The following is a 26,603-nucleotide window of genomic DNA, read 5'->3' as shown; positions in this document are numbered from 1 at the left end:
ATTACAGAAAAGTGAGAGATGAATGATTTGTGTTGATATTATATGTTTTGTCTATAATCAAAACAATACATCTATTAATCCTAATTATTTGTACTCATATATATAATTATACCTCTAAGATCAAAGGATGAATCTTAATTACATCACTACTGATTTCATGAATATATATTTACTCTATCAAATTTGTTCAAAAGTAGATAATTTTATTTTGATTTGCATTCATAGCTAATGTATAAGAAATGATACATCGAAACTTCAATCTTATTATTAACTTCACCGGCGTGGGATGGGAGATTTTCTATGTATGGGTAAAAAGAAGGATCAATTAGATATACTTACTCTAAATAATATACCCAACATATCCCACTTAAATATGTAGCGTCAAATGTCAATTCATCAATTGCTATCGCAAATAAAAATTGGCCTACTAATAATTTGAGAGTAAAATAGAGAATGAATTCTTCAACCACACCTTGAAAAGGTATTTAGTTGAAGTATTTATCCCGTTCTTGAATTTTAAATAAAAGGTCAATAAACTTTAAGTTAAAATTAATTAATATGTATTACATATATTTGTCAATTTTTTAAAAATTAGTTTTTATATTACATGAAAATTATATAAGAGGTTATTTGGGAAAAAAGAAGAAATCATATATCATTCTATTATATTATAAAAGAGAGTTTAGGTCGAAGTATAATATATAATATTCAATATTGAGACTTTTCCCAATCTTGAATATTATATATTATACTTGTGGGACTTTTAAAATTCTATTTTATACCCAAGTATAATATATAATATTCAAGATTGGGACTTTCTTGAATATTATATATTATATTTATTATATAGTAGAACTTGGGCATAAATTCCCTTTTAAAATAATATATATATATATATATATATATATATATATATATATATATATATCTCACAAATGGAAAAGTCCAATCAAGAAAGCGACATATATCATTTACAAATGACTTAAAAAGCTTTAAAATATTTAAAAGCTATATAATAAAATAGGTTGACTCTCAAAATTCTATCAGACTCATATATATTGGGACAAAAAAAATAACAATTAATAACTTAAAATATCTGAAAGACATTTTAAAAGGGTTAATTTTGTAATTTTATCCATATCACATAAATTAGGACAAAGTGACCAGTAATGTACATTATTTCAAACTTACATAAAAATATTATAAATCACAATAATTAATAACTTCAAACATTTAAACAAAAATATGAAAATTTGGATGACTCTCCAAATTTCATTTGTGTCACATAAATTGAGACAACAAAAATAACATATATTGGGTCCATTTTAATTTATTTGTCCTATTTTTTTTATATTTAAAAATTGCGTAAGAATACTATAAATCATAATAATTGACAACATAAAATATGTTTTGAAAAAAAATACAAAAAATTCCACTGATTCTTGAAGTGAATCTATCGTAAAAATACTATAAATCATGATAATTGACAACATAAAATATTTCAAAAATGTTATACGTGGGTAGTCTTATTATGCCTTAAATAGCGTCAAAGAAAGTACAAGTTTGTGATAAAAAAAACTTATTCCTTTATCCACGCAAACAATCGCTTCAAAAACTCGGTTATTAGCCCCAAAACATACAATTTATATTATTGAGCCCGTACATAGCACGATATGTATGTATATATATATATATATATCTCACAAATGGAAAAGTCTCAATCAAGGAAGCAACATATATCATTTACAAATGACTTAAAAAGCATTAAAAATTACAATAATTACCAATTTAAAATATTTAAAAGCTATATAATAACATAGGTTGACTCTCAGAATTCTATCAGACTCACATATATTGGGACAGAAAAAATAACACATATCATTTTAATATTACCAAAAAAGTATTATAAATAATAATAATTAACAACTTAAAATATCTGAAAGACATTTTAAAAGGGTTAATTTTGTAATTTTATCCATATCACATAAATTAGGACAAAGTGACCAGTAATGTACATTATTTCAAAGTTACATAAAAATATTATAAATCACAATAATTAATAACTTCAAACATTTTTAAAAAAAATATGAAAATTTGGATGACTCTCTAAATTTCATTTGTGTCACATAAATTGAGACAACAAAAATAACATATATTGGGTCCATTTTAATTTGTTTGTCCTATTTTTTTTATATTTAAAAATTGCATAAAAATACTATAAATCATAATAATTGACAACATAAAATATGTTTTGAAAAAAAATACAAAAAATTTCACTGATTCTTGAAGTGAATCTATCGTAAAAATACTATAAATCATGATAATTGACAACATAAAATATTTCAAAAATGTTGTATGTGGTAGTCTTATTATGCCTTAAATAGTGTCAAAGAAAGTACATGTTTGTGATAAAAAAACTTATTCTTTTATCCACACAAACAATCGCTTCAAAAACTCGGTTATTAGCCCCAAAATATATCATTTATATTATTGGGCCCGTGCATAGCACGGGCAACATTATCTAGTATATATATATAAAAGAGAACCTTGAGCCCGCATACGTAGCGCCACCACAAATTAGGATTCCCTTTTAATTTATTTATTTTCAAAACTAGCCTTCTCCTTTAATGAAAAGTTGTGACTTTTATTGAAAAATTATGACATTGATTAAAAGTTGTGACTTTTATGAAGAATTGCGACTTTTATCAAAGGTTGTGACCTTTCCGAAGAGTTATGACTTTTCCAAAGAATTGTGACCTTTCCAGTAAGGCACAATAAAAATTTGTTCACACTACTCTTAGTTGTCTATAAATAGGGAGGTTTCCTCTCATTTTAAAACAACGAACATTCTGAACTTCTTTTTCTTCTGCATAATTAAATATTTGATTCTGAACTACTTCTTCTTCTGCACAATTAAATAGTTGTGTACTTTGCTCCTGTTGAGTGACTCACTGACACTATTGTTTTTATAGCATTAAACTGGTGAATAAAATAGTTTCATCCTGAGAGGATCTATTTCTATAAACCTCGGGTACCAGAGGGGATTATTTTCTTAAGCAGACATTGTGCATTCAGTGGGATCGATTTTTTCTTTCTATTTCATTCTATTGTTAATCCTGGTATGTTTTTTTTACAGTCATAATTTATGCTTATGATATTAATTGTTGTTTTTGAGTACATGTTTTAAATTTTGTTGTTTATGTTTCTGTAAAGTTATTATTATAAGTATTTTTTAGTACAGACTCTATGTAAATTCAACTACTGCAGATTCACAAATAATTTTTTACAGAATACATTTATTTACAACAATCTCCAAAGAAATCTTTTCTTCTCCAAGAGATCAAGCCTAAAAATTTACATGATTTTTGTTGTTGTCATAATAATGTTAATATTAACAGGAGTTAAAAAAAATAGAAAGTCAAATGATAGAATTAAAACTAGCAATTAATTACAATTATATGATACAAAATGATGACTAATTTCTCATACCAAAGTACTTTTTTGAACTTTTTTTTCCATTATCCATTACTTCTCTTTCATCCTTTTCAAGGATCCTTAATGTTTTATTTGTGCACAACTTCAATTCCAAAACACTATCATAACTATATTACATACGAAATTTGAATTTTTGAAGATTGCATTTTAGTTTTAAAACACATAATGACTACATATTACTTATTGGTATATCATATGATTATGGAGCTTTTGCTCTTGATAAACACATTAGTTATACATATATATTATTAAAGAATATTTAATATTTTGAAAGTAATTGATAAGTTATACTAACGAAATTGGCAATGAAAAAAATTGAAAAATATTTATTTGACTCTCTAATTAAAGACATTATGTAACTATGCATATAGATGATAAAAATAAACTAACCATTGTAAAATTTCAAAAGCAAATTAATGAATCTATAAAGTGAAATTATGTAAATTAAACTAGGAGAAAATAGTGTTATGATTTGTAATTTTGCCTTTTCTTTTAATAAAACAAATGGTAAACTACAATTGAATAACCTCTATACTCTTAAAAACAGATTTATATAAAATTACTATAACATCAAAATACAAGACAAATTCTATTCTAACTTTTTTTAAAGAAGAATGTTCTAACCGCGCGAAGCGCGGATCCATTTACTAGTGATTTATATTATGAAATAAGAAAATAAAAATAAAAATAATAATATAATACTAATGAGAGAAAAAAAAATCTCTTTTAGAGAAGGAAAAAAGGCCTGATATACCCCCTCAACTTTGCTATTTGGAGCTGATATGCCCCTCATTATGAAAGTGGTTCATATATACCCTTACCGTTATACAAACGGCTCACATATACCCCAACCGTTACAAAATGAGCTCACATATACCCTTCATTTAACGGAAGTGAAAAAGTTAGTTTTAAATTTATATTTTTGACTTGTAATTTTCTTAAAAATTATTTAGGGTTATATATGATTCTTCTAGCAAAGTTCAAGGTATGTTTTAATCTTTTTCATACATACATTATTTTTTGACTTCTTTTATTATAATTATTTGAGTTTCTTATTCTTATTTTATTTTTTTCTTTCATTCCTTAGTGTAAAGAAAAAAATTTAAAACTATTTTTTTGTGGCTATATTATAATTTAAAACTATTTTTTTTTTGTCTATATTGTAATTTAATTTTTGTATTTGAAGAAAAAAATTTGGTCATCTATAATAAGTTTTACAAGAATATTAGTGAAACATAAATAAATTTGACCATCAAAATAATAAATCTAAATTAGTTATTGAAACAAAAAAAAGTTAATATATATATATATGTGTGTGTGTGTTTGAGGAGGATTAAATATACTCATATGAGATTTTATATATATATATATATATATATATTATAAATAATAAAAAATTAACTTGAAATTATTTTTTTTTCATTTCTGTTAGAGGAAAATGGTATATGTGAGCCATTTGTATATAAGTAGGGGTATATAAGAACCACTTTCATAACGAGGGGTATATTAACTCTAAATGACAAAGTTGAAGAATATATCAGACTCTTTTCCTTAGAGAATAGTAAAATAGAAAATAGAAAATTGAATCCGACTTATTTGTCTCAGACTATATATAAAGACGCGTTCCCTGTATTTATTTACTTCTTATTTCATGTTCATATAATAATAATTACTACTACATTATTTATCATGATTAGAGAATTTATCAAGATTAGATAATTTATATAGAACATTTTACCGGCTAACAGTGTTATTTTTCATTGATCATTAGGCGTTATTCCATTAAAATTCAATTAAATCTTAATTCTCGGTGAAAGTTTTCAATTCTATCACGCAAAGAGAACTTATCCGAAATATCTAATCACAGTGTTTACTTTCCACTGAAAAACTTGTGTGCGCCGAAAAATACATTTTGCTTCAATCACAGTGTCTTCTTCCTCCGGCTCAGCCTCTCAAAATTTCAAATTCCGGTGACTGTTCATTCGTACTCCGGCGAGATGAAAATTCCTGTATTCCTACTTCTACTAATCACTTTTTCACAAGTAACTCTCAATCCGATTGTTTCAGTCGCCGATTCCGCTTGTCCGTCGCCGTATGGTATTGAAACGACTACGTCCTGTCAATCTACTGCTTCCGATGACCTAATTCCTGTCCGTCGTGAAGTTTACGGAAACGGAAGGATTTTCGACATTACTCATCGATTGACCCCTGATATGCCGTCCTGGGACTTAGAAGACGGGCTTGGCCAGTTCCTGTGGCTACCTAAAAGCATGAAGAATGGTTCTCTTGCTAATAACTCCGAGATGAAACTTCCGACCCACACTGGCACGCATATTGATGCTCCTGGCCATGTCTACGATCACTATTTCGATGCTGGCTTTGATGTCGACACTCTCGACCTAGAAGTTCTCAATGGTATCCATCAATCTCCATCTCTTTTTGTCTGCAATGCTTCACAAATTAGTTTAATTTTAGCACACTAACTTGTACTAGTAGAGTAGTAGTATTACACCTGTTATGCTGTCCCCCTTCATGTAAGTTCACGCGTTTGATGAAATAAATTAGAAAGCGACATTCCACATGTTATTCTTCGCCTCTGCTAGGGCCGCAAAGTTTGAAAACTTTGTTTTGTTGTGACCTCCATCTGGAGATTGATGCCTTGTAAATATTTAATACTTGTAAGGACCAAATTGTCAGGGTATCTTTTGAGGCATCAAAAGTATTGAATATTATCCAGAACTTTGAAAAAAGAAAGCATCTTTTTGTAGAATTTCATTTACTTGACCATATTGTGAAGCCATAACGTTGAGCCTTCTAGTTTCCATTGCTAGATTTCATGCCTTTCTTAGAAAGTAAGATGAGGGTTGTGTGTAAGTTGCTAGTATTAACTGAGTTGCTGTTTGTAAGTACAATATCACTTGCTTTTTCATCACCTAATGATGCATACCCAACTGGATATGGTGATGAACCGGGAGCTTGTGTTGGAGCTAGTGATGATTTGAGACCTTTGAGGAGAGAGGTGTATGAATATGGACAAATATTTGATATCACACACCAGTTCAATCCTAATACTCCTATTGGGGATTCTGATGAAGGAATTGGACAGTTTCTCACTCTTTTGTCGAGCATGAAGAATGGCTCTGATTACAACTTTTCGGAATTGAGATTAGGCGTGCATGCTGGCACTCATGTTGATGCACCAGGACATATGTATGAGGAGTACTATGATGCAGGGTTTGATGTTGATTCCCTTGACCTTAGAGTTCTCAATGGTATTAACCACAGGAAATTCTACCTTTGACAACTCTTGTGCTTTAGAAAAATGATCACGCATGTGTTATGATTAACTACTCATGAGTCATGGATCTGATTAACTCTACACTGTCGGTTTGAAACCTTGAATTTTACTTGCTCTTTCAAATTGATGGGATATTGAAGACTGGAGATTAGGTCTTAAAACTGGAAACAGTTGAGACTGGTCTAAGAATTATAATTTTTTTGAATCAATTCTTTTGAGATCTATATTTAGTCATAACGACTTCTTCTGTTCTAGTTTATGTGATACTATTTAATTTCCTTATTTTGCCATACCAAAAGTAATGACACATTTCTATATTTGGAAACATCTAACTATAACTTCTCATTTTGTCCTTAATGTGAAGCTTTTATAGCTACACAGATGTTATGGTCTGTTTAAGATACTTCACTTTAACATACTGCCAATTTTTCTCCCTTAATTTTTAGCATTATGTATTAGTGTTCTTATCTTTTTACTGGCAGTATTACACATTTTCATTATTAATGATGATGTCCTTCACTTGCTTTAACAGGTCCTGCATTGCTAGTTGATGTTCCAAGAGACAAGAACTTAACTGGTAAATCTCCCCCTCCCGTCTCATGCTGAATGTCTCTAGTATGATAAACTCTCTTATTTTTGAATCAATTGTTATAGCTTATTGTCTTACATAGTTCTGAATTTGCCTATATATCAGTTGACTTGAAATCGTTGAGCTTAAGAGTTTTCCTGTCTTTACCTTGCAAACAATATGATATGTGCAATAACTAGAGGAAGAAATACTATCTGAGATTTCAGTAGCAGACACGAGTTGTTTACATAAGCTTATTGGCTATATATGATCATACTTTTGTTTTCTTTTACACAGCGGATGTTATGCAATCCTTATATATACCCAAGGGAGTCAAACGAGTACTTTTCAGGACACTAAACACTGACAGGTAATTTTTATAGCAGTATCTTAGAACTGTGCTTAGGTTGCATGTTTGTTGTTGATCGAAGTTCAGCTCAAGATTTCTCTAAGTTATATATAGCTTCTCCTTTCTTTTTCGACATGTTTGTTGCTGTATATTGTAGTGAAGTTGTTGGAAGTTTTCTTATGCGTCACTGTTATGGTTTGTGTTTTTGTTTGTCTCTTCTCATTGTTAATAATTTGGAGTATATCCAGAATTTACAGATTCTTCCAAATCCTCAAGGTATCTGGTTTGTGGTATTATATAAAATTTTATTTGAATGCAACATATTCCAATAGCGCACCATAAGCAATGTAGCTCGATAGGTGACCAGCAAACTTACATTAGGGGATCCAACTTCAATTATCAGAAAACACTGGACCCTTAATTTTTTTTTGCAATTGCACCCCTACACCATTATGCCTGAACTTGACATACCCTTTTAGAGGGTTGCTGAAGACTAACCTCTTTGATAAATGCTGCATCTACACATTCTTTTAATCAATATCCCTTCAAGCATTTTCTCTCAGGTCAGGCTGTTTTTAATTATAAAGATAAACAACAGGATCTAATAATTTTTTTATCCTTGCATCTGATTTAGTATAGTCTGAAGGAAATTTAGGATTTTGGTGACTTTTTGCATCTTTATGTTTGTTTCTGTTTTTTTCTTTGTGGTGATGTACGGAAGAGGGTTGTCAAATGTTCAGTGAAGTTCGCGCTTTTACTTGCTCAAGTCTAAATTGTAAGCGAATATAAGAGTTGAACTTGTGTGGGGTGTGATCAATTTCTGCGTCTTGGTAGTGAAAGCTTTGTTTGGATTGTGGACTAAATCGTGAAAGTTGGAAGTGGAAGTTGAATACAAACTAGAATGTAGAAAAAAAAATTACGCTCTGACTCTGGAGAATGTGCTTCTACAAAATGTAGATCCAAGATTACTCTTCCAAAATCTCAAAAAGTAGATTGGTGAATTGCGAAAAAACATAATAAAACTTACAGCACATTATCTATCTGTTCATTGTGGATATCTAATTGTATCTTCTTCAGTTTTGGCATAGAATGGTCAAGTTGTTACTGGAATGGCTACACATTTCAAATAGCATCTTAATTACGTACCTCAACAAGCATCCATGGGGATCCCAATTGTTGTTTCGCATGCTTTACTCATGTATTACGAACCCTAGCCTGATGTAGATGGATTGTACAAAATATCTGTCTCTAACCTTTTCTCTTGTTCTTTTAGTGGTAATGCTCATGCTGGATAAATTTTTTGAAAACCTAATCGAAGGATAAGCAATTAAGATTTGGCATTTAGTGCAAAGAATGAGATCTTCCTCAAGAAGTCTATTATCTTTGTGGATTCTGTTCTCCTCCCCCATGCTTACATGAACAGGGTAGGATTCCTTCTAAGGGTGCAGGTGCAGGTGCAGGTGTATGCTGTTTAAGAGCTTCATTTTGATGCACTCGATGTTTATGTAGTTGTTGCTCATATTTCAACGAATTAATATGCATAATCAGTTGGTATAGAAAGAAGGATAGATGCTACCAGGTTCCCTGAAGCAACACTTCACATAGAATTTTAAATGATTTTGACTTGGATGTACAGTTACAATTGTTCAGTATGTCTTGATTAAACTTAAATGACTTTCAGGCGGCTTATGTGGAAAAAGGCATTTGACACAAGCTATGTCGGATTCATGAAGGATGGAGCTCAGTGGCTAGTGGACAACACTGACATCAAACTTGTTGGTAAGATAGGCTGTAACACTATGACATCTTAATAATCTATGATGTTATGGTTTACTGCATGCTTGAATGTTTGAATGTCAGTTAGAGTAGTGCTCAACTATAAGCAGTATACTCTGTGTACTGTTATACGTCTTTGGTCAGAGGGGTCCTCTCTCTCTTTTTCTTTTTCTTTTTCTTTTTCCTTCTTCCTGTAGTGCTCAACTATAAGCAGTATACTGTGTACTGTTATGCCTCTTTGGTCAGAGGGGTCCTCTCTCTCTTTTTCTTTTTCCTTCTTCCTGTAACACCTTGCTTGATTGACACAGTTACTATCTGGAGTAATATGTGAAAATTGTTTCCATGGCTTGCACTTTCTTGCATGCTCATTACTGGAATGAACTTATCCTTGGTGTAAATATATTTTGTCAGTTAAGAGATATAATTCTGCATGAATCGTGGTTCGTGTCAGTACTTTATGCTTCATTTCATGAGTAAGTGGAACATCAGGCAGATCATGTAAGTGCTTGAACTGGTATTGAATTAATACACGTGCATATATACATTATGTATATATTTGTATTATCTTCAGTCTGGCTGATGTCCGGATTTTCAAATGGTGAATAAGGAATTTAGACTTGATTTTACTTTCTTGCTTTATCTGACCTTTAGTCTGTATGTGTCATGGTTCATGTACTTTATTATCCTCAGTTAGCTGTTCCATTACCGCCTTCTGTTGACAAATTTCTTTGACAATAATTCATCATAGTTATAAACCTGGGTGTTATCCTTTCCCATTTCCCCCAACTTTTGCCCTCAAATTATGAACTCCCATATTTTGACTTTGTCCTAAGAGGCTTCTGTGTCTTACTGCTGCAGCTCAACCAGTGTAAATGAGTGATAACTTATTCTTGATTTTCCTCTTAATCAATTATTGACTGGTAGAAAAATTCGTAGCCAACATTTTTTTATTTGTTTTTCAGGAATTGATTACTTATCGGTTGCTGCATATGATGATTTGCTTCCTGCCCATCATGTTTTCCTGAAAAGCAGGGTAAGTCGTCATATTCGGACTAAGTTGAACTTTTATTTGCCCCCTATGATTAGATACACATCGCGGGAAAATTGGGGGTGTCGACTGAGGGGTGTCTGTGTGCTTGCAAATGTATAAATGAAGATTCTATGCTTTGCGCGGAATTCTGATTTTTTGAATTGTCTAATTTTTCTACTTTGGCTCGAGTTAATATTTCATAATTACATGAGAAAGGTGTTACATATTCTAGTTGCTCTTAGCAGTAAATGGGACTATTGATCCAACTCATTCTTTTTTAAGGTGGAAAAAGAAAAGAAAAGAAAAGAAAAGAAAAAAAAACAGAAAGTGATTGCATATCATGGAGATAGAAAATTCCTGCTTTCCTATATTTTTCAAAATTTAGATCAGATTCCCAACTTCTTATTTACCAGGAAACTTCTTTGGTGTTATTTAACCTTGGTCCAACTAAATACGGTGAAGGGCCGATAACAAAATGATTCACTGTAATATTTCCTAATGGGAAAAAGGATAAATATACCCCGAACTATCGTAAATGGTATGCAGATACCCTCCGTCATACTTTTGGGACATTGGTGCCCCTGCCGTCCAAAAACTAGAGCATATATACCCTTTATATTAACGGATATACACGTGTCACAATCTTATCCACCCATCCGACATTTATTAAATATCGGATCGACGGATAAGATTGCGCCACGTGTCCCTATTTAGTCTTCCGTTAGAGTGAAGGGCATATTTGCTCTAGTTTTTGGACAACAAGGGCACCAATGTCCCAAAAGTATGACGGAGGGTATCTGCATACCATTTACGATAGTTCAGGGGTATATTTGTCCTTTTTCCCTTTCCTAATTGCTACAAGCAGCATCTAACTCTAATCACCAGCAACTCAAAATTGATGCTAGTTGTATCCATTATGGTGCTTTCAAAATCTTATGCGCTAGATGTCATCTGCAAAGCTGGTAAGGTTATTGTGGGTCTGTTGATCTTCACTTGTACTACATTTGTAGAAGAAATCTGAATAGTCACGCAATAATGACAATTAACAATCATAGTTTCTTTACCTTGAAACTACACAATATTTGCATCTTAACCTTCTAAGTTATGGAGGGTTGTCAATTTTTAATGGTTAAGTGCATGGGCCTCCTCCACTTCCTTAGCTGAAGTTTTCCTTATGAAGGAAAAAAATATATGTAGAGAACTAGAGGAGGCGGTGGCAAATATTAACTTGTATGTCATTCCTGTTTATCCTTTTCATGTAATGGAACTCATAAAAGATGAAATCTGAGTTGGTAACCGAGTGGAGGTTTGTTGAACTTAAACATTGGAAATATGTCAACCTTTTGATGGTTGACCTATGACATGATCTGTGTTTTCTAGATTGTGAAAGCGAGTTGGATGATTGTTTTTTTGAGAAAAAGGAAATTATAGTCAAGTATTATCTCTGTTCTTTGTTTTAAGGAGACAATAGAATGTTTATACTTTAGTCACATTATTGACATTTACTTGTTAGCCAGTTAATAATCCTGCCACATTATGGTATTTGAAATATTCCAGGAGATTATTCTTGTAGAAGGGCTGAAGCTGGATGATATAGAAGCTGGCTTGTACACTGTACACTGTCTGCCCTTAAGGTTGCTTGGTGCGGAGGGATCACCTATTAGATGTATACTGATTAAGTAACACTCTCCTCATATCTCCCTCAACCATAAGGTACTTTTAAACATGTTGCCTTGTATGTCTTATCTTTTTTGATAAATAACATGTTACCTTTTATGCTGTCTTGTTCAGTGTGAAAAACTTTCTATCTGATCTTGGTTATTGCATCTCCTCGCTATTAATTTCTTGTGTATACCATACTTGAATCCATTTGATCTGACGGCCCCACAGTACATAGCATGAGATTTTATAACCTTTTCTTTTGTTTGCTTGGATAAATTGCTGCAGGAAGCACTGCACTGGAGATAGCGTTGAATAAGAAAAAGTGCTGCAAAGGGGACGTATTCTCAGAGTAGTTTAGGCTGTAATTGTTATCAGCTGTTACGCTGAAAATGCGTTGCATGAGCTAATAATCTGGAGTTTTCATGTTTATGTCTTATGGTTTTATGGATTGACAGTGTCATCAACATATTTAGATCCAAGTTATTTTTGTCTTAAGGTGATGATGTTTACTGTCGTCATTATATTGCTTTTCAACGAAAATTTCATAGGTGTTTCACTAATCCATTGAAAGTTACTCTCATCGGTAATATGTATATATTTGGTTAAATTTTTTGCTCCACAGGACTTTCTTATGAATTCACTTCCACACCTAAAAAGAATATGAGATCCATTCAACCCACATATTGAGATGAATATCAGAATATGTGGTTCTTTACGTACTATTGAAAGTACGCAAACCACTCTATTATATACTCCCTCCGTCCTTATTTACTTGTTCATATTTCCTTTTTTGGTTGTCCCTATTTAGTTGTCCATTTTGACAAATCAAGAAAGGACAACAAATTTTTTCCTATTATACCCTTATTTACACTTCTTGAAAATTGTAAAAGTGTATGTTGTTTCCCTCCAATTTATTTCACTTGAATTCAAATAAGTGGTTGTAATTTTGAAGTGAAAAGTTGTCATAAGGGTAAAATTGTAACTTCACTGTGCTAATCATTGTTGCCTTAATCTGTGTGTCATTTCTAAAGTGGACAACTAAAAAGGGACGGAGGGAGTACCAGATTAATTGACAAGAAAAGGACCGACCCTCGCCACCCCACGAGCATCACTCTTAATTATTACTATAAGTTGTTCACAAGTTATAAACTTGTTTATTCCTTCTCATTGCTTCATATGTAGGGTTCACAATAGTATTGTTATTGTTTCACAACTTTACTATCAAGTGACGCCATACGTTCATACAAATAGCGACAAACTAGTAAAGAAATTGAAGAAAATAGAGTTGACTTGATAAAAGAAGCATGTGCTACAAGATGACTTATCAAGAAACATGCAATTATTAAAAAAGAAAAAAAAAACATTGACATTATGACACGAAAGAATAAGCTTATTTTCCTCATCCTTTAGTTAACTCAACCCCTATAAAAGGAGGTTGTTCTTTATGGGAATCCCACAACTCAAATATTTCAACAACATATTTACTATAAGGTTCTCATATATTCATAAGGAAAATGTCTCGATCATATGTTGTGGCACTATTTGGGATTTTATTGGTAATGCTAGTGGCAATAGTAGAGGCTACTCCCCCTGGAATAGCCGATCATCCAAGCCATTCTCATTGCTCTGATGATGAGATCAAACAGTGCAAAAATCTCCCACATGTTTGTCCCAAGTTCTGTCCCAATGGCTGCATAACCGAGTGTCGTTCTTGTAAGCCTATTTGCATTGATGGTCCATCACCATCACCTCCACCTCCAACTCCAACTCCCGATCACCCCCACCCACCAAAATCCCCACCTCCACCTCCAACTCCAACTCCCGACCCACCAAAATCCCCACCTCCACCTCCAACTCACGATCACCCCCATCCACCAAAATCCCCAAAGAAGGTTAAGTGCAAGAGCAAGGACAAGAAACATAGCAAATGTTACAATCAAGAACATACATGTCCTAGCACTTGCCCTGGTACTTGTAAAGTTGATTGTGTCTCTTGCAAACCTGTTTGCAGTAAGTTTCTCTTTTTAATAACCTGATAGTATTAAAAATTGCTCCATTTGAGAACTTGATTTTTATAGTCCCTATTGACTATAAGGACCATATTTGAACTTTTAGGGACCATTTTTCTTAATAGTATATATATCCATAACCAAGTGTTTTAATTTATATGAACGTCTACGTAGGTTGTGACAAGCCTGGAGCAGTTTGTCAAGATCCACGTTTCATTGGGGCGGATGGAATTACTTTCTACTTCCACGGCAAGAAGGACAAAGATTTTTGCTTAGTCTCAGACTCTAACCTCCACATCAATGGTCACTTCATAGGAAAACGAAATGAAAACATGAAGAGAGACTTCACTTGGGTTCAAGCCATTGGTATCCTTTATGCTACTCACAACATCTCTATTGGAGCACAAAAGACAGCAACATGGGATGATGCCGTCGACCGTCTTTACCTAAACTTTGATGGTGAAACTATCCTTCTCCCAGACAATGAAGGCGCGAGGTACTGTTTAATTATATTATGTCTCAATACATTGTTCACAAATTTGTTTTTTAATGAGCCAAACATGTACAATTTTTATTTTATTTGCACAAATATTCACTTTCATCTAAAAGCTTATGTTTTTAAAGAGAGTTAGCTGACTTCTCGACAGGTGGGAGTCTGAAACTGGACCAACGACTTCCATTACTCGAACAAGTGACACCAATGAAATTATAATCGAAGTTGAAAACATTTTGAAGATTACAGCAAAGGTGGTGCCTATTACAGAGGAAGAATCGCGAATTCATAACTATGGGATAACACAAGACGATTGTTTTGCTCATCTTGAACTTGGATTCAAATTTTTGTCTCTAAGTGATGAAGTGAGTGGTGTTTTGGGCCAAACTTATAGAAGAAATTATGTGAGCAGAGTGAAAATGGGTGTTTTGATGCCTGTAATGGGAGGTGACAAAGAATTTTCAGCTTCAGGACTATTTAATGCTGATTGCTCTGTTGCTAAGTTTCAAGCAGTAAATAAGGGTTTGTTGAATAATTTGGAGCTGCCCAACTTGAAATGTAGCAGCGGAATGTCTGGTCGTGGAGTTGTCTGCAAGCGCTAGAATTTATTGATTGTGTTCATCATCACTAGAAATTAAAATAAATAAGGTTAATTAGAAACCAATGGAATGTATCAAAAACTCTGCTTAATGAAAAATTATACTTGTATTAAACTTCAAATAAGATTATTGTTTTGCTCTTTTATATTCCGAAAAAGTTGTGTAATTTATTTATTTAAAAAGTTTATAGTTGGGGTGAGAGAGGCTCGAACTCTCGACCTCAGGATTACTCAGAAGCTATGAGACCTACGCGCTAGCCAACTGCGCCACCACCCCCTTTGTTTACTTACACTTATTTACTCCATATCTCAAATTCTCTTAAGGAAAAAAATGATTTAGTTTTTCCAAATTATGATTTCAAAAGTTTTAAATGTAAAATTTGACCCATGAATTTATATTTTTGTAAAAAAATAAATAAACATTATTATAAATTTTGTAAAAAATATTCATGCTCGCGTAGAGATTGTTCGTACCATATAAAAGAATTATAAAGAATAACTAGTTACTATTATTATTGACTAGCGGATCTTTATAAAGAAGGATCCCTAAATAATGTATATAGAAATTTTGCAATTGCAAATATTTATTTATAAAAGGAACATGGAAATATGTGATTTATCAAATTTGCTCTTAGGATATTCTAATAGCTCATTTGGTAAGATTGTGTAAGAATTAGGGAAATTTTGATAGTTTTCTCAACTTGTGGTACTTTCATATATATATATATATATAAAGGCTGAAAAAACTAATCCATTCGAAGTAGAATTGAATTATGTAAATTAAAGCTTATGTATTAAGGTACGTTTTAGCGACATTTGAACGAGGAAATAACTTTTCTAGTCTGCTTAGGGGATTTAATCTGTGTAAGATTGATCCGTAAATTAATTGTTGACCGATCAATCGATTAAATATAGTGATTAATGAAGTATATAAAGAGAAGTGTGAATTTTTTCTGCTGTGTAATTCTTTTTTTATTTTTTTAACCTTTCTTCCATCTTTTTGTTGTTACTTCCCTTTCGCATAGTTTTTCTTGGTCTACACAAAAATGTCAATTACTATATTGTTGCATGCATTTAAAAACAAAAAATTATCAAAATTCAGGATGTAATAGACGAATTGGAAGAAGAAATTAAACGTCTTCCCCCACTCTAATGGAAATGTAGTAATATTCCATAAATTCATCAACAGAGTATAACGACAAGAAATTAAAAAAAGGACATTTTATGAGTTTGACTTAGTAGAATAGAAGTCACTTAATGAAAATAATTAGCTTCACGTAACATGGAAGTGCCAACTTTAAGTTTGATAGACACAAACAATTCAGAGTACTACTTAATAGTGGTATCAATTATCATGATATAATTATTACAGTCAAATCTCTTTATAATGATATCATTTGTCTGAATATAATATTTTTTACAATAAATGACTCCCTTTATAATGATATTCGTTTGTTTGAATATAACATTTCTATGGTAAAATTCTATTATAGAGAATATGGAATATAACACAATATGAAAGTCAGCTCCAAAGAAAACTATATATATTGTTCATTAGAGTGAAATATTGTCATAAATTAACTATTATAGAAAGATCTGATTGTATTACTATATATATTGCGTTTGTATATATATTTCCAATACATACGCGCCAACAGCGAATCAAGCCATGCATGCGAAACTCTGAAATATTTCCTTCGTTCACTTTTACTTGTCACTTTTGACATTTCAAGAAAAGATAATTTTTAAAAAAAATGTTTTACCCTCAGCATTAAATGTTCATCTTCCAAATCATTTCCAAGATCTAAGTAAACATCATTTAATAGGGATAGTTTGATAAAATACCTATATTAATAAATTGTTTTGTTAATGGATGTGCTAAGTCAAACAGTGACAAGTAAAAATGAACGGAAGGAATATGTATGTGTAGGCCTTTACGTACTAATGAAATTACGCAAACTCCTAATTATTCCAGATTAATTGGGAAGAAAAGGGCCAACCCTCCCAACATTATATTACATGTACTTCAATAATTAATAGTACTATAAACTCTTCACAAGTTAAACATATTTCTTCCTTTTATTCATGAATATTGTATATCGCTTTGTCTGATTGTATCGTAGGTTGCGTATAATATATACAGTACTCCACTAGTTATGGATTAAAAGTTATATTCATGACTATGATGTATTAAAATATGAATAATAACTCATATTATTAATATCATGATTTACGATGTATAAAAATAATGTAAAGTATATACTTTATGATCAAGTGATGACATATACTATTATATATTATGCTTATATGAATAATAGCGACAAATTAGTAGGGGAATTGATAGAGAATGTTGAAGTTGACTTAATAAAAGAAATTAAAGTATGTGCTAGATTACTTATCAAGAAACATACAAACATTGACATTATGACACGAAACAATAGGCTTACTTTTCTCATTCTCAACTCCTATAAAAAGAGATTAATTGTTCCTAAGCAAATCCCATAACTCAATACAATTTTATTCAGCAACATATTTACTAAAAAAGGAAATTAAAATGGCTCAATTGTTGTGGTTTTATTAGTAATGATTGTAGCAATAGTAGAGGCTACTCCTCCTGGAATAGCTGATTGCATTCTCATTGCTCTGATGATGAGATCAAACAATGCAAAAATCTTCCACATGTTTGTCCCAAATTCTGTCCTAATGGATGTATAACTGAGTGTCGTTCCTGTAAACCTATTTGCATCGATGGCCCATCAACATCTCCAAAGAAAGTTAAGTGTAAGAGCAAAGACAAGAAATATCTCAAATGTTACGATCAAGAACATATATATATATGCCCCGGTACTTGTCAAGTTGATTGTGTCTCTTGCAAACCTGTTTGCAGTAAGTTTTTCTTCCACACACATATATACTTTCTATAATAATTCGATTTAACTTATTATATACACTGAAGCGTGTAATTTATATAAACGTCTACAGGATGTGACAAGCCAGGAGCAGTTTGCCAAGATCCACGTTTTATTGGTGCTGATGGAGTTACTTTCTATTTTCATGGCAACAAGGATAAAGATTTTTGCCTAGTCTCAGACTCTAACCTTCACATCAATGGCCACTTTATTGGAAAACGAAATGAAAACATGAAGAGAGACTTCACTTGGGTTCAAGCTATTGGTATCCTTTATGCTACTCACAACATCTCTATTGGAGACAGCAACATGGGATGATGCATGTACCTAAACTTTGATGATGAATCTATTATTCTCCCAAATAAAGAAGGCGAAAGGTAACGTTTCATTATATGAAGTCTCAATAAGTGAATAATTATATTATGTCTCGACAGGTGGGAGTCTGAAACTGGACCAACGACTTCCATTACTCGAACAAGCAACACGAACGAAATTGTAATCGAAGTTGAAAATATTTTGAAGATTACAGCAAAGGTGGTGCCAATTACAGAGAAAGAATCGCGAGTTCATAACTATGGCATAACACAAGACGATTGTTTTGCTCATCTTGAACTTGGATTCAAATTTTTCGCGCTCAGTGATGAAGTGAGTGGTGTTTTGGGACAAACTTATAGAAGAAATTATGTGAGCAGAGTGAAAATGAGTGCTTCGATGCCTGTAATGGGAGGTGACAAAGAGTTTTCAGCTTCAGGACTATTTAATGCTGATTGCTCTGTTGCTAAGTTTCAAGCAGTAAATGAGATCAACGAGAGTTCGTTGAATAATTTGGAGATGCCAAGCTTGAGATGCAACAGTGGAATTTATGGACGTGGAGTTGTCTGCAAGCGCTAGAAATTTCTTCATTAAACATGAATTTGTTGCTCGAGAACGAATTAAAAAAAATAATACTTATACGATAATGTATTGTTCTTCTATTAAATTTCTTCTCAAATAATATTAAGTTGTGTAATTTATTTATTTATTTAATTAAAAAGATTATATGGGGTGAGAGAGGCTCGAACTCTCGACCTCAGGATTACTCAGAAGCTATGAGACCTACGCGCTAGCCAACTGCGCCACCACCCCGATTGATGTTAATATTTTTCTGTTTGTTTTACTTCACCAGTTCTATGATATTATAGATTTTAAATAAATATTACATTTTGTTCTGTATTTTTCAAATATAAAAGGTAAATTCTGGGAAATATACTCATTTCATATTTGAGTTTTTTGTAATGCAAGAACAGAGTAGATATTCTCAGTAAATCCAAATTGTTTGTAATTAATAATAATATGGGTCAAATTCAAGATTTTCATTTCGTTAATATAAAAATTTACAATCAGTATGGTTTATATATATTATTTACTACTAAATAAAACTGCTTTTCTTAATAATATGATGATTACAGGTTTGCTTAGAATTGATGAAATATTGAGTATATTACTCTGAAAAATAAATTTTTTCTATAGGACTGAATGCTCAGAAGACCAAACAGATCAGATGAAAAAAAGCCCAAGAAGGAGTAAGCCCAGAGTTATGGGCCGGACTACTCTGTTTAAGGCCCAATATAGGTATGTTGATTTCAGGCTTTCGAGTACTTTACATAACTCACAATTATCTCACTTTATCACCGGATTGTGTGTGTGGAAGGATAAAAGTTCCCTCGCCCTTAATTAGAGGTCTTTAAATAGAGTTTTCTTTGCGAGAGGGCGCTAAATCCCCATTACAATTAATGAACTTTTAACAAGAAGAAAACAATCCAAATTGGTCATGTTATATGATTGAAGAAAAAAAATGGTATTCAAAACTAATCAATTTTATTAAGTAATTAACATAAATACGTAATCCAAGTAAGAAACTTGTTACACCACATTTCGAATTGTGGTCTCTTTACACTGGCTTGTAAAACCCTAGAATCGTTTTGTTGATGGAATAAGTATAATAATTTTGAAATATCTCATGAGATTATCATATCTCGTTTTTAGTAATAAGTATTATTTAGCCTCACGATTATCATTCTACTATTTTAATATAAATGATGGGATAAGTGGGTGATAAAAAAACACAGCGAGGCATCCAAAAAAAAAATTGGTAGATTAATATTTCAGAAAAGAAACATTCAAATTAAAATGAAGGTACAAATATAACATTAATAGTTAGACAAGGACAGTGTCACGGGCAAGAAATTAAGAGATGTACCATATGGTAAATCGAAAATGGAATATTATGTAGGTAACAAATTAAAATTTATAGAAATTTTCACATTCCAACTTTTAAAATGATTGTTTTGAGTTTTTACCTTAATATGGAAAAATATTCTAGATTGATAGGGTCTTCGTCTTGTCATTATATTTATATCTTTATTCCTATCATCACTTGATCGCACTCTCTTTAACTTTACTTCACCACCTTTACATTTTATTTTATTTTGGCTTTTCAAATGGAGTGTAATATTTTTCAAGAAAAATATATATAATATAAGCCCTCACAATTTCATGGTAATTTTTGGGGGATAAAATTGATGCTGTGTATTTTACTTCATTTGGGTGATAAATGAAGCAAGAAATTGTTTACATGTAAGTTTATAGTGTCTTAAAGACCCAATTTGTTTGCATTAAGATTATAATATTTGAATATGAATGCAGATTAATATAATTAACATCTGAAGGTGCATAATTTACTTATTTTAAAACATAATAAATAGACAATCCAAATAAAAAGATAATTAAACATTAAAAAAAATATATAATTTTTTACAACATAAAATTATTATTTGATAAAAAATAATGGAACATTTATATTCTTTAGTGAGGATGGATATGTGTGTAGTGATAGCAGTGGTAATGGTTATTGCTAGTGGCTAATAATGATAGTGGTGATCACAATTGTAACGGTGGAAAACTATATATATGGACTCTTGTGAGTTCAAAACTACTATTTTATTTTATTTTTGTGAAATCGAATATAAACTATGACTAAAAGTTATCAATAGCAAAATAATCAAACTCAAATCTTTCCCTTAATGAGCATACACGATAATTTGAATCACCAAAGTAGTGTTCTTGAAAGTAAGAGTAGTTTAAGTTTTTAAGAAGTATTAGTTGAAAGTTGATTACAACCCCATCTCTAATAAAAAGAAATTAGTGCAATTTTGCTATTAATAAGAAGATGTTCACTTTTTAAAATATTCTATATATGTAGGCGGAACATATAAGGGTTGTACATAACGGGCCGTGAAATAGACAATGTGAAATTATTAAATTTGCACCACTAGTCAATATTTGAGATTTAGAAGTGGTGACCATATATTGCCACTGTCATTGAGATACTCAGATCTCTGTCTGAAAAACAAGACATGCTTCCAATGTGGCAGCAAAAGTTTTCTCAGATGTTGGGTCCAATGAATTGACCACCCCACACCCCATAATTTTATTTTATTTTTCAATTCTCTATATTTTATATTGCAAAAATTCCAAAGAGAAAAATTTACAGACCAATGGCCGTTAGTTAGAAAAATCATAGGACCACGTTATCCAAGACAGTAGAAATTGCCATTATTATTTATGGTATTAAAATAATAATGTTACCTCGTCTACTTGTTCTTAAATCTAAAATGTACTACCTCAATATATATAGGAATTTGTGGGCACCCATTTATGTCTGCTTATAATTCAAATAATTACTATTGGAGGTTCTGTTGTTTGAAAGTATGTATTTAAGTGTCGACCAGTTTGTAAAAAATTAATAATATATGGCTACCTAAATTCTTGAAATTATTGATCAAGTGGTTCTTGATATTCACTCAATTGAGGGGAAGTCTTAGAAAATAATTCAATTTATAGCAAAGTATGCGTACCTTTTAAAATTATTAAATGATTTTCTTAACGAGTATGTGTATCAAAATCTTAAAAGATATGAGGGAATAGCCAGCGTACAACGAGTGAATTTATGATAAATTATCACAATATAGAGTGCACGAAGCATTTCACATGATTTATGCAGACCTACGAAGGCTTAGCATGCACCCAATGGTGTGTCATGTAGGATGTTCGTTCTGACGTAAGCATCATTAACTGATTCCACTCGATAAATAGTTTAAATATTGGATAAACATGATTTGTGAGAATTCATATTATCGATCCAACTAAGGTTGAGGGTCGTAGTTATTTATGAGGTGTGTCAGTACGTATCATCATCACCACTCGTCACCATGGAAGATGTGAAGAAGCTTGGTTGATATGTATGGAACATTATCTTTGTCAGTGGACCTGTTGTAGAACAATTAAACCAAAATATATATGAAATTTTTTTAAAAAGCAAAAAAGGACCCCAACTTGCTTACATTATACATACACATCGCGTGAGTTAAATTATTATTTGTCACCATATATTAATATATATGATGTTCAAATATTTTTTGTCCTTCCAACTGCAGTACGTAATTTTCAATCTCTTTCTTCTGCTACTCTCACTTATTGCTTAGCACCTTCTACTCATCATAATTTGTCCCAAAAAGAATCCAAAGCAATATCTAGGTTTTTATAATGAAATCCAAAGCATATGACTATATAGTAAATGTTTAATGAGATCGAGTAATTATAAAATGTAACGGTACTACGTAAATGTGTACACTGGAAAACATGCTAACTAGCTAATCAAGTTTGATGATAAGACCAAAACCTACGTACCAAAGAATAGCATGTGAATGTTGTAGAGTACAAATCAAAACATACATATACATGTGACATTTAATTTGATTTCACTTAGTTCTTCTCAATGTCGAATATATATAGCTCATCACATAAAATGTTGTATTATGATTGTTAAAACAAAAAGTTTCACATTAGTGGTTAATAAGATAGATGAACTCCTTATAAGGTTTGGGCAATTCTCCTCCCTTTGAGCTAGCTTTTGGGTGTGAGTTAGGCCTAAAACCTAATTTAACAGCTATATATCCAGTGCGCTTACCATAATTCGGTCACATAAAAATCGAATTTAATTTGTCAATGAAGGTAACACCGTTTGCGAAAAATCATACGTACGAATGTTTGTAGGTCATTGTTTATGTCAGCAGTTATTAATAGTGTCTCTAGAAAGAAGGCAAAGTTTGAAAAATCATTTGCTTACGTCAACTTCTTGACAGGTTTGCTCTGTTACGTTTCTTCGTCTTCAATTCATTCACAAGATGAAACAAATACAAAAACTATGCCTAATAAATGTTGCCTTTTCTCCTCTTTCCTTTTTTATTCATGGATTTTACTATATTTTTTGGTAGCCAAGGTTTAAAATAATTTTTTTGCCCTTTTAATTTGGTTGGAAAAAGAAAATGTTAAGGCATACAATGTGGTAGTTCACTGGTTTTGAATAATTCATATTAAATAAACTCTGGCATAAGTCCCTTTTTTTCAATCCGGTGTTCGGAGCACGCATTGGAGTCTGATTATATCTGGATTGTGCTTTCAATATAAATTTCCCTATACACAGAGCTCGAACTTGAGACATCTAATTAAGGAGGAAGAGATTCCATCACTACACCACAATCTATGTTGATCCGGGATATGTACTTAATATTTGATTAGGTTGCACAAGAAAATAATCACTTCATTGTTCATTTGTTTGGCTGACGAAGGTTATATATGGAATAAAGATAAAGAATATTAGCAATATAAAAATTAAACTACTTCAAGGGAAAAGATATAATTTATGAATAACAATTATTAAATAATTATGAATCTAGAATTTGAGCCAAGATTTTCTCCTATATAGTAATAGTAGTATCGGTGATGTGCCAAGAAAACAAATAAACAAAAAGTAATATTTCCTCTATATCAATTTATATGATATATTTCGATAGTAATCAAAATTATATTTAAAATATAAAAGTCTTTTATTTGTGATCTATTGTTAATGAAGAGTAAAATATAAAGTTTAAATGAAATTATTTAAAGTACATAGTATATATTTTTAGGATAGAATAAGAAAAAAGGCCAAACACATATGCAGACCCTTAAACTTGTCCCTAAATTTCATTTTGGCACTCCAACTCAACCTTGTTCCATTTTAACCCTTCAACTCCAATTTTTATGTTCCATTTTGGCACTTCTTTCTAAAGAATCAACAAAGTGGGATGTGTGTACTTCACATGCCATTATTGTGTCAAAAAAAAATGGATGAACATCATTTTTTAAAAAAATATTTTTTTTAGAGTTTCTGTACATTATTGTGTGAAAAAATAATCGGTGAAAGTGTGTTATTTTTTTTTTAAAAACAATTAGTTAATTTAAATAACATCACATATATTTTTTCATATCTAGTCTACTTGGAATAACTCAAATATCAGCTTTCTACTTTTCATTCAACTAAATACGAGTAAAAAAAACTCATGTTCATTGCAAATTAATAACACTACAAAAAAATGTTGAAACTCGATAGACTTCGTTGGGTTGTCATTGCTTTTTTTAAGAAAGAAAATCGACACACTTTCTTCGGTTATTTTTCACGCAAAAATATAGGAAAACTCTTAAAAAAAATTGTTACTTTTTTTATAAAAAAACCAATGATAATCCGTCAATTTTAATTTTTTACAATAATTAATAGATGATCGTCAATTTTTAAAATGCAAAATTGCAGTTGAATAACATATATAGAAATAAAGAAATCATAAAATTAGTATTTTGTGTTAAATGGTACATAAAAGAAATAGAGTTGAAGGGTAATCTTTTATTTTTTAAAAAAAAAATACTTTTTTTTTCTCTTTCATTCTCTTAGAGAATGTGTGATGCACACTCTCTGCCACATCACTTAGAAGTGCCAAAATGGAACATAAAAATTAGAATTGAAGGGTTAAAATGAAACAAGGTTGAGTTGAAGTGTCAAAATGAAATTCAGGGACAAGTTTAAGAGTCTGCATATGTGTTTGGCCAAGAAAAAATCATGTAATAAAGTGTGATATAAGGTGTAGTAGTTATTAATTCAACATTATTACATGGACATAGACAAAAGAGTTGTTAGTAAATACAAATTCACTGCAAAGGTCAAATTAGAATATCACCTTTTCTACATCAACAGTATACATGACATGAATTCAACTAAAGGTCAAAATTGGGCACTCTTTTTTTCTTTCTTTCTTGGTAAAAAAAGATGATCATAGAATTAATGGGTCCCTTTGTTATGCTGTATTATTCATCTTTACAGCTGTAAGCAAAAATATATATATATGAAGAAAAAAAAAAGTGGAATAGGAAAATTATAAGGCAAAGAGAAGAAGGCTTTGTTTTTACTTTTACTTTTAGTTTGGAGAGATTTTTGCCTTACTTTATTTATGAAACAATAACAAGTACTCCTACTACAACATATAACAAAAAAACAGACCAAGTCAAAAAGTTTTCTTCTATTTTCCCCTTTATTTTCCCACTAGACCTCTGTGTGTTTTGTTTGTTGTGGGGGTAGAAAAAAGTAGTACTACCACAAATCATATTATTCAACAATTATTGGTGGGGGGGACTCAACATTGATCTCATTGATATTTGAAAAGTTTAGGGAGTATGATTTATGAAGGACTAGTTAGAGCTTTTTCCCTTTATTTGAAATAAGAAAATCAAGAAAATTTAAATAGCAAAAACAGCTATGGTAAATTGGGAATATATATATGTTTGGTCCATATTAAGTAGGCGTTTGACAATGCGATATCATATCACGATATGATATCGTGATATGAAATCAGCGTTTAGATATGCAATTTTACGTTGATTCCATCTCATGATATGGTATCATGAGATGTGATTTCATATTCTTCAAAAACCATGATATGGAAATACCATATCATGATTTGAGATATTTTTAATACAAAAATTGATCCACAAGTTTATATTTTGTTAAAACAATTCCACATTTATATCTACTAACCATTTATTTCATATGTAAATAAAATTTATAATGACATCATTACTTTTTAAAAACTAATTATTCTCACCGACATAAAATTTATTATTATATTATCACCAACATATAGTCACTTTAACTCACATCAATCGATTGTTGAGTAATATTAAAGACTAGTTCACTAAAACTTATGTTCAATTTTTTTATTGAATTAAAGTTAGATGAAACAGTTACTTAAGTGGAGAACAAATAACAATGTAATAACATATTATGCGATTTTATAAATTTTTGTTTGTTTGGTAAGATTGGATAAGCAACTGGGGCTATTTTAATAGTTTTACAACTTATGAGATTCTTATGTTTATGAGAAAATATACAACATCAAAATTTCATATCGCATGTCCAAACAAAACTTCAATTTCATCTCATAATTCCATATTATGATATCATATCATGATACCATATCGCATGGCCAAATGGGCCCTAAGTTTCACG

At 31.2% G+C, this 26,603-nt stretch overlaps 2 protein-coding genes, 2 non-coding genes and 1 pseudogene across 5 annotated transcripts; 3 read left to right on the top strand and 2 right to left on the bottom strand.

Annotated features, from left to right (window-relative positions):
- Nucleotides 1-5,346: 5,346 nt before the first annotated feature.
- On the top strand, nt 5,347-12,673 carry LOC125868108 (cyclase-like protein 2). Of its 2 annotated transcripts, none has more exons than XM_049548720.1 (7): nt 5,347-5,910; nt 7,326-7,370; nt 7,659-7,731; nt 9,392-9,489; nt 10,449-10,519; nt 12,074-12,229; nt 12,464-12,673. In XM_049548720.1, exons 1-6 carry the CDS (start codon nt 5,493-5,495, stop codon nt 12,197-12,199), a joined length of 831 nt encoding a protein of 276 aa, XP_049404677.1. In that variant the 5' UTR covers nt 5,347-5,492; the 3' UTR covers nt 12,200-12,229; nt 12,464-12,673. The 2 variants fall into 2 exon arrangements, with proteins under 2 accessions (XP_049404677.1, XP_049404671.1); XM_049548714.1 differs by lacking the exon at nt 5,347-5,910 and adding an exon at nt 6,148-6,767.
- A 1,019-nt stretch (nt 12,674-13,692) lies between these two features.
- Nucleotides 13,693-15,295, top strand: LOC125844638 (uncharacterized). Its single transcript, XM_049523954.1, has 3 exons — nt 13,693-14,188; nt 14,362-14,683; nt 14,835-15,295. The coding sequence occupies exons 1-3, from the start codon at nt 13,693-13,695 to the stop codon at nt 15,280-15,282; spliced, it is 1,266 nt and encodes a 421-aa protein (XP_049379911.1). The 3' UTR covers nt 15,283-15,295.
- Nucleotides 15,296-15,470: 175 nt separating this feature from the next.
- On the bottom strand, nt 15,471-15,555 carry TRNAM-CAU (transfer RNA methionine (anticodon CAU)). The gene is given in 2 exon segments: nt 15,471-15,506; nt 15,518-15,555. It is a non-coding gene; the product is annotated as a tRNA-Met (tRNA).
- A 2,276-nt stretch (nt 15,556-17,831) lies between these two features.
- On the top strand, nt 17,832-19,078 carry LOC125850041 (uncharacterized; annotated as a pseudogene).
- Nucleotides 19,079-19,227: 149 nt separating this feature from the next.
- On the bottom strand, nt 19,228-19,312 carry TRNAM-CAU (transfer RNA methionine (anticodon CAU)). The gene is given in 2 exon segments: nt 19,228-19,263; nt 19,275-19,312. It is a non-coding gene; the product is annotated as a tRNA-Met (tRNA).
- Between the last annotated feature and the right edge of the window lie 7,291 nt (nt 19,313-26,603).

This window comes from Solanum stenotomum, chromosome 1 (genome assembly GCF_019186545.1).
Source record: "Solanum stenotomum isolate F172 chromosome 1, ASM1918654v1, whole genome shotgun sequence".
In the NCBI taxonomy this organism is placed as follows: Eukaryota; Viridiplantae; Streptophyta; class Magnoliopsida; order Solanales; family Solanaceae; genus Solanum; species Solanum stenotomum.
This window is presented reverse-complemented; position numbering and strand designations above follow the sequence as displayed.

What these genes read in the sequence shown, in the direction of transcription:
- LOC125844638 (XM_049523954.1), top strand. Translation starts at nt 13,693, where the DNA reads ATGTCTCGATCATATGTTGTGGCACTATTTGGGATTTTATTGGTAATG. An exon ending in CTCTTGCAAACCTGTTTGCA is followed by an intron (nt 14,189 to 14,361) that starts GTAAGTTTCTCT and finishes ACGTCTACGTAG; the next exon opens with GTTGTGACAAGCCTGGAGCA. An exon ending in CCAGACAATGAAGGCGCGAG is followed by an intron (nt 14,684 to 14,834) that starts GTACTGTTTAAT and finishes ACTTCTCGACAG; the next exon opens with GTGGGAGTCTGAAACTGGAC.
- LOC125868108 (XM_049548714.1), top strand. Translation starts at nt 6,332, where the DNA reads ATGCCTTTCTTAGAAAGTAAGATGAGGGTTGTGTGTAAGTTGCTAGTA. An exon ending in AAGAGACAAGAACTTAACTG is followed by an intron (nt 7,371 to 7,658) that starts GTAAATCTCCCC and finishes TCTTTTACACAG; the next exon opens with CGGATGTTATGCAATCCTTA. An exon ending in AGGACACTAAACACTGACAG is followed by an intron (nt 7,732 to 9,391) that starts GTAATTTTTATA and finishes AATGACTTTCAG; the next exon opens with GCGGCTTATGTGGAAAAAGG.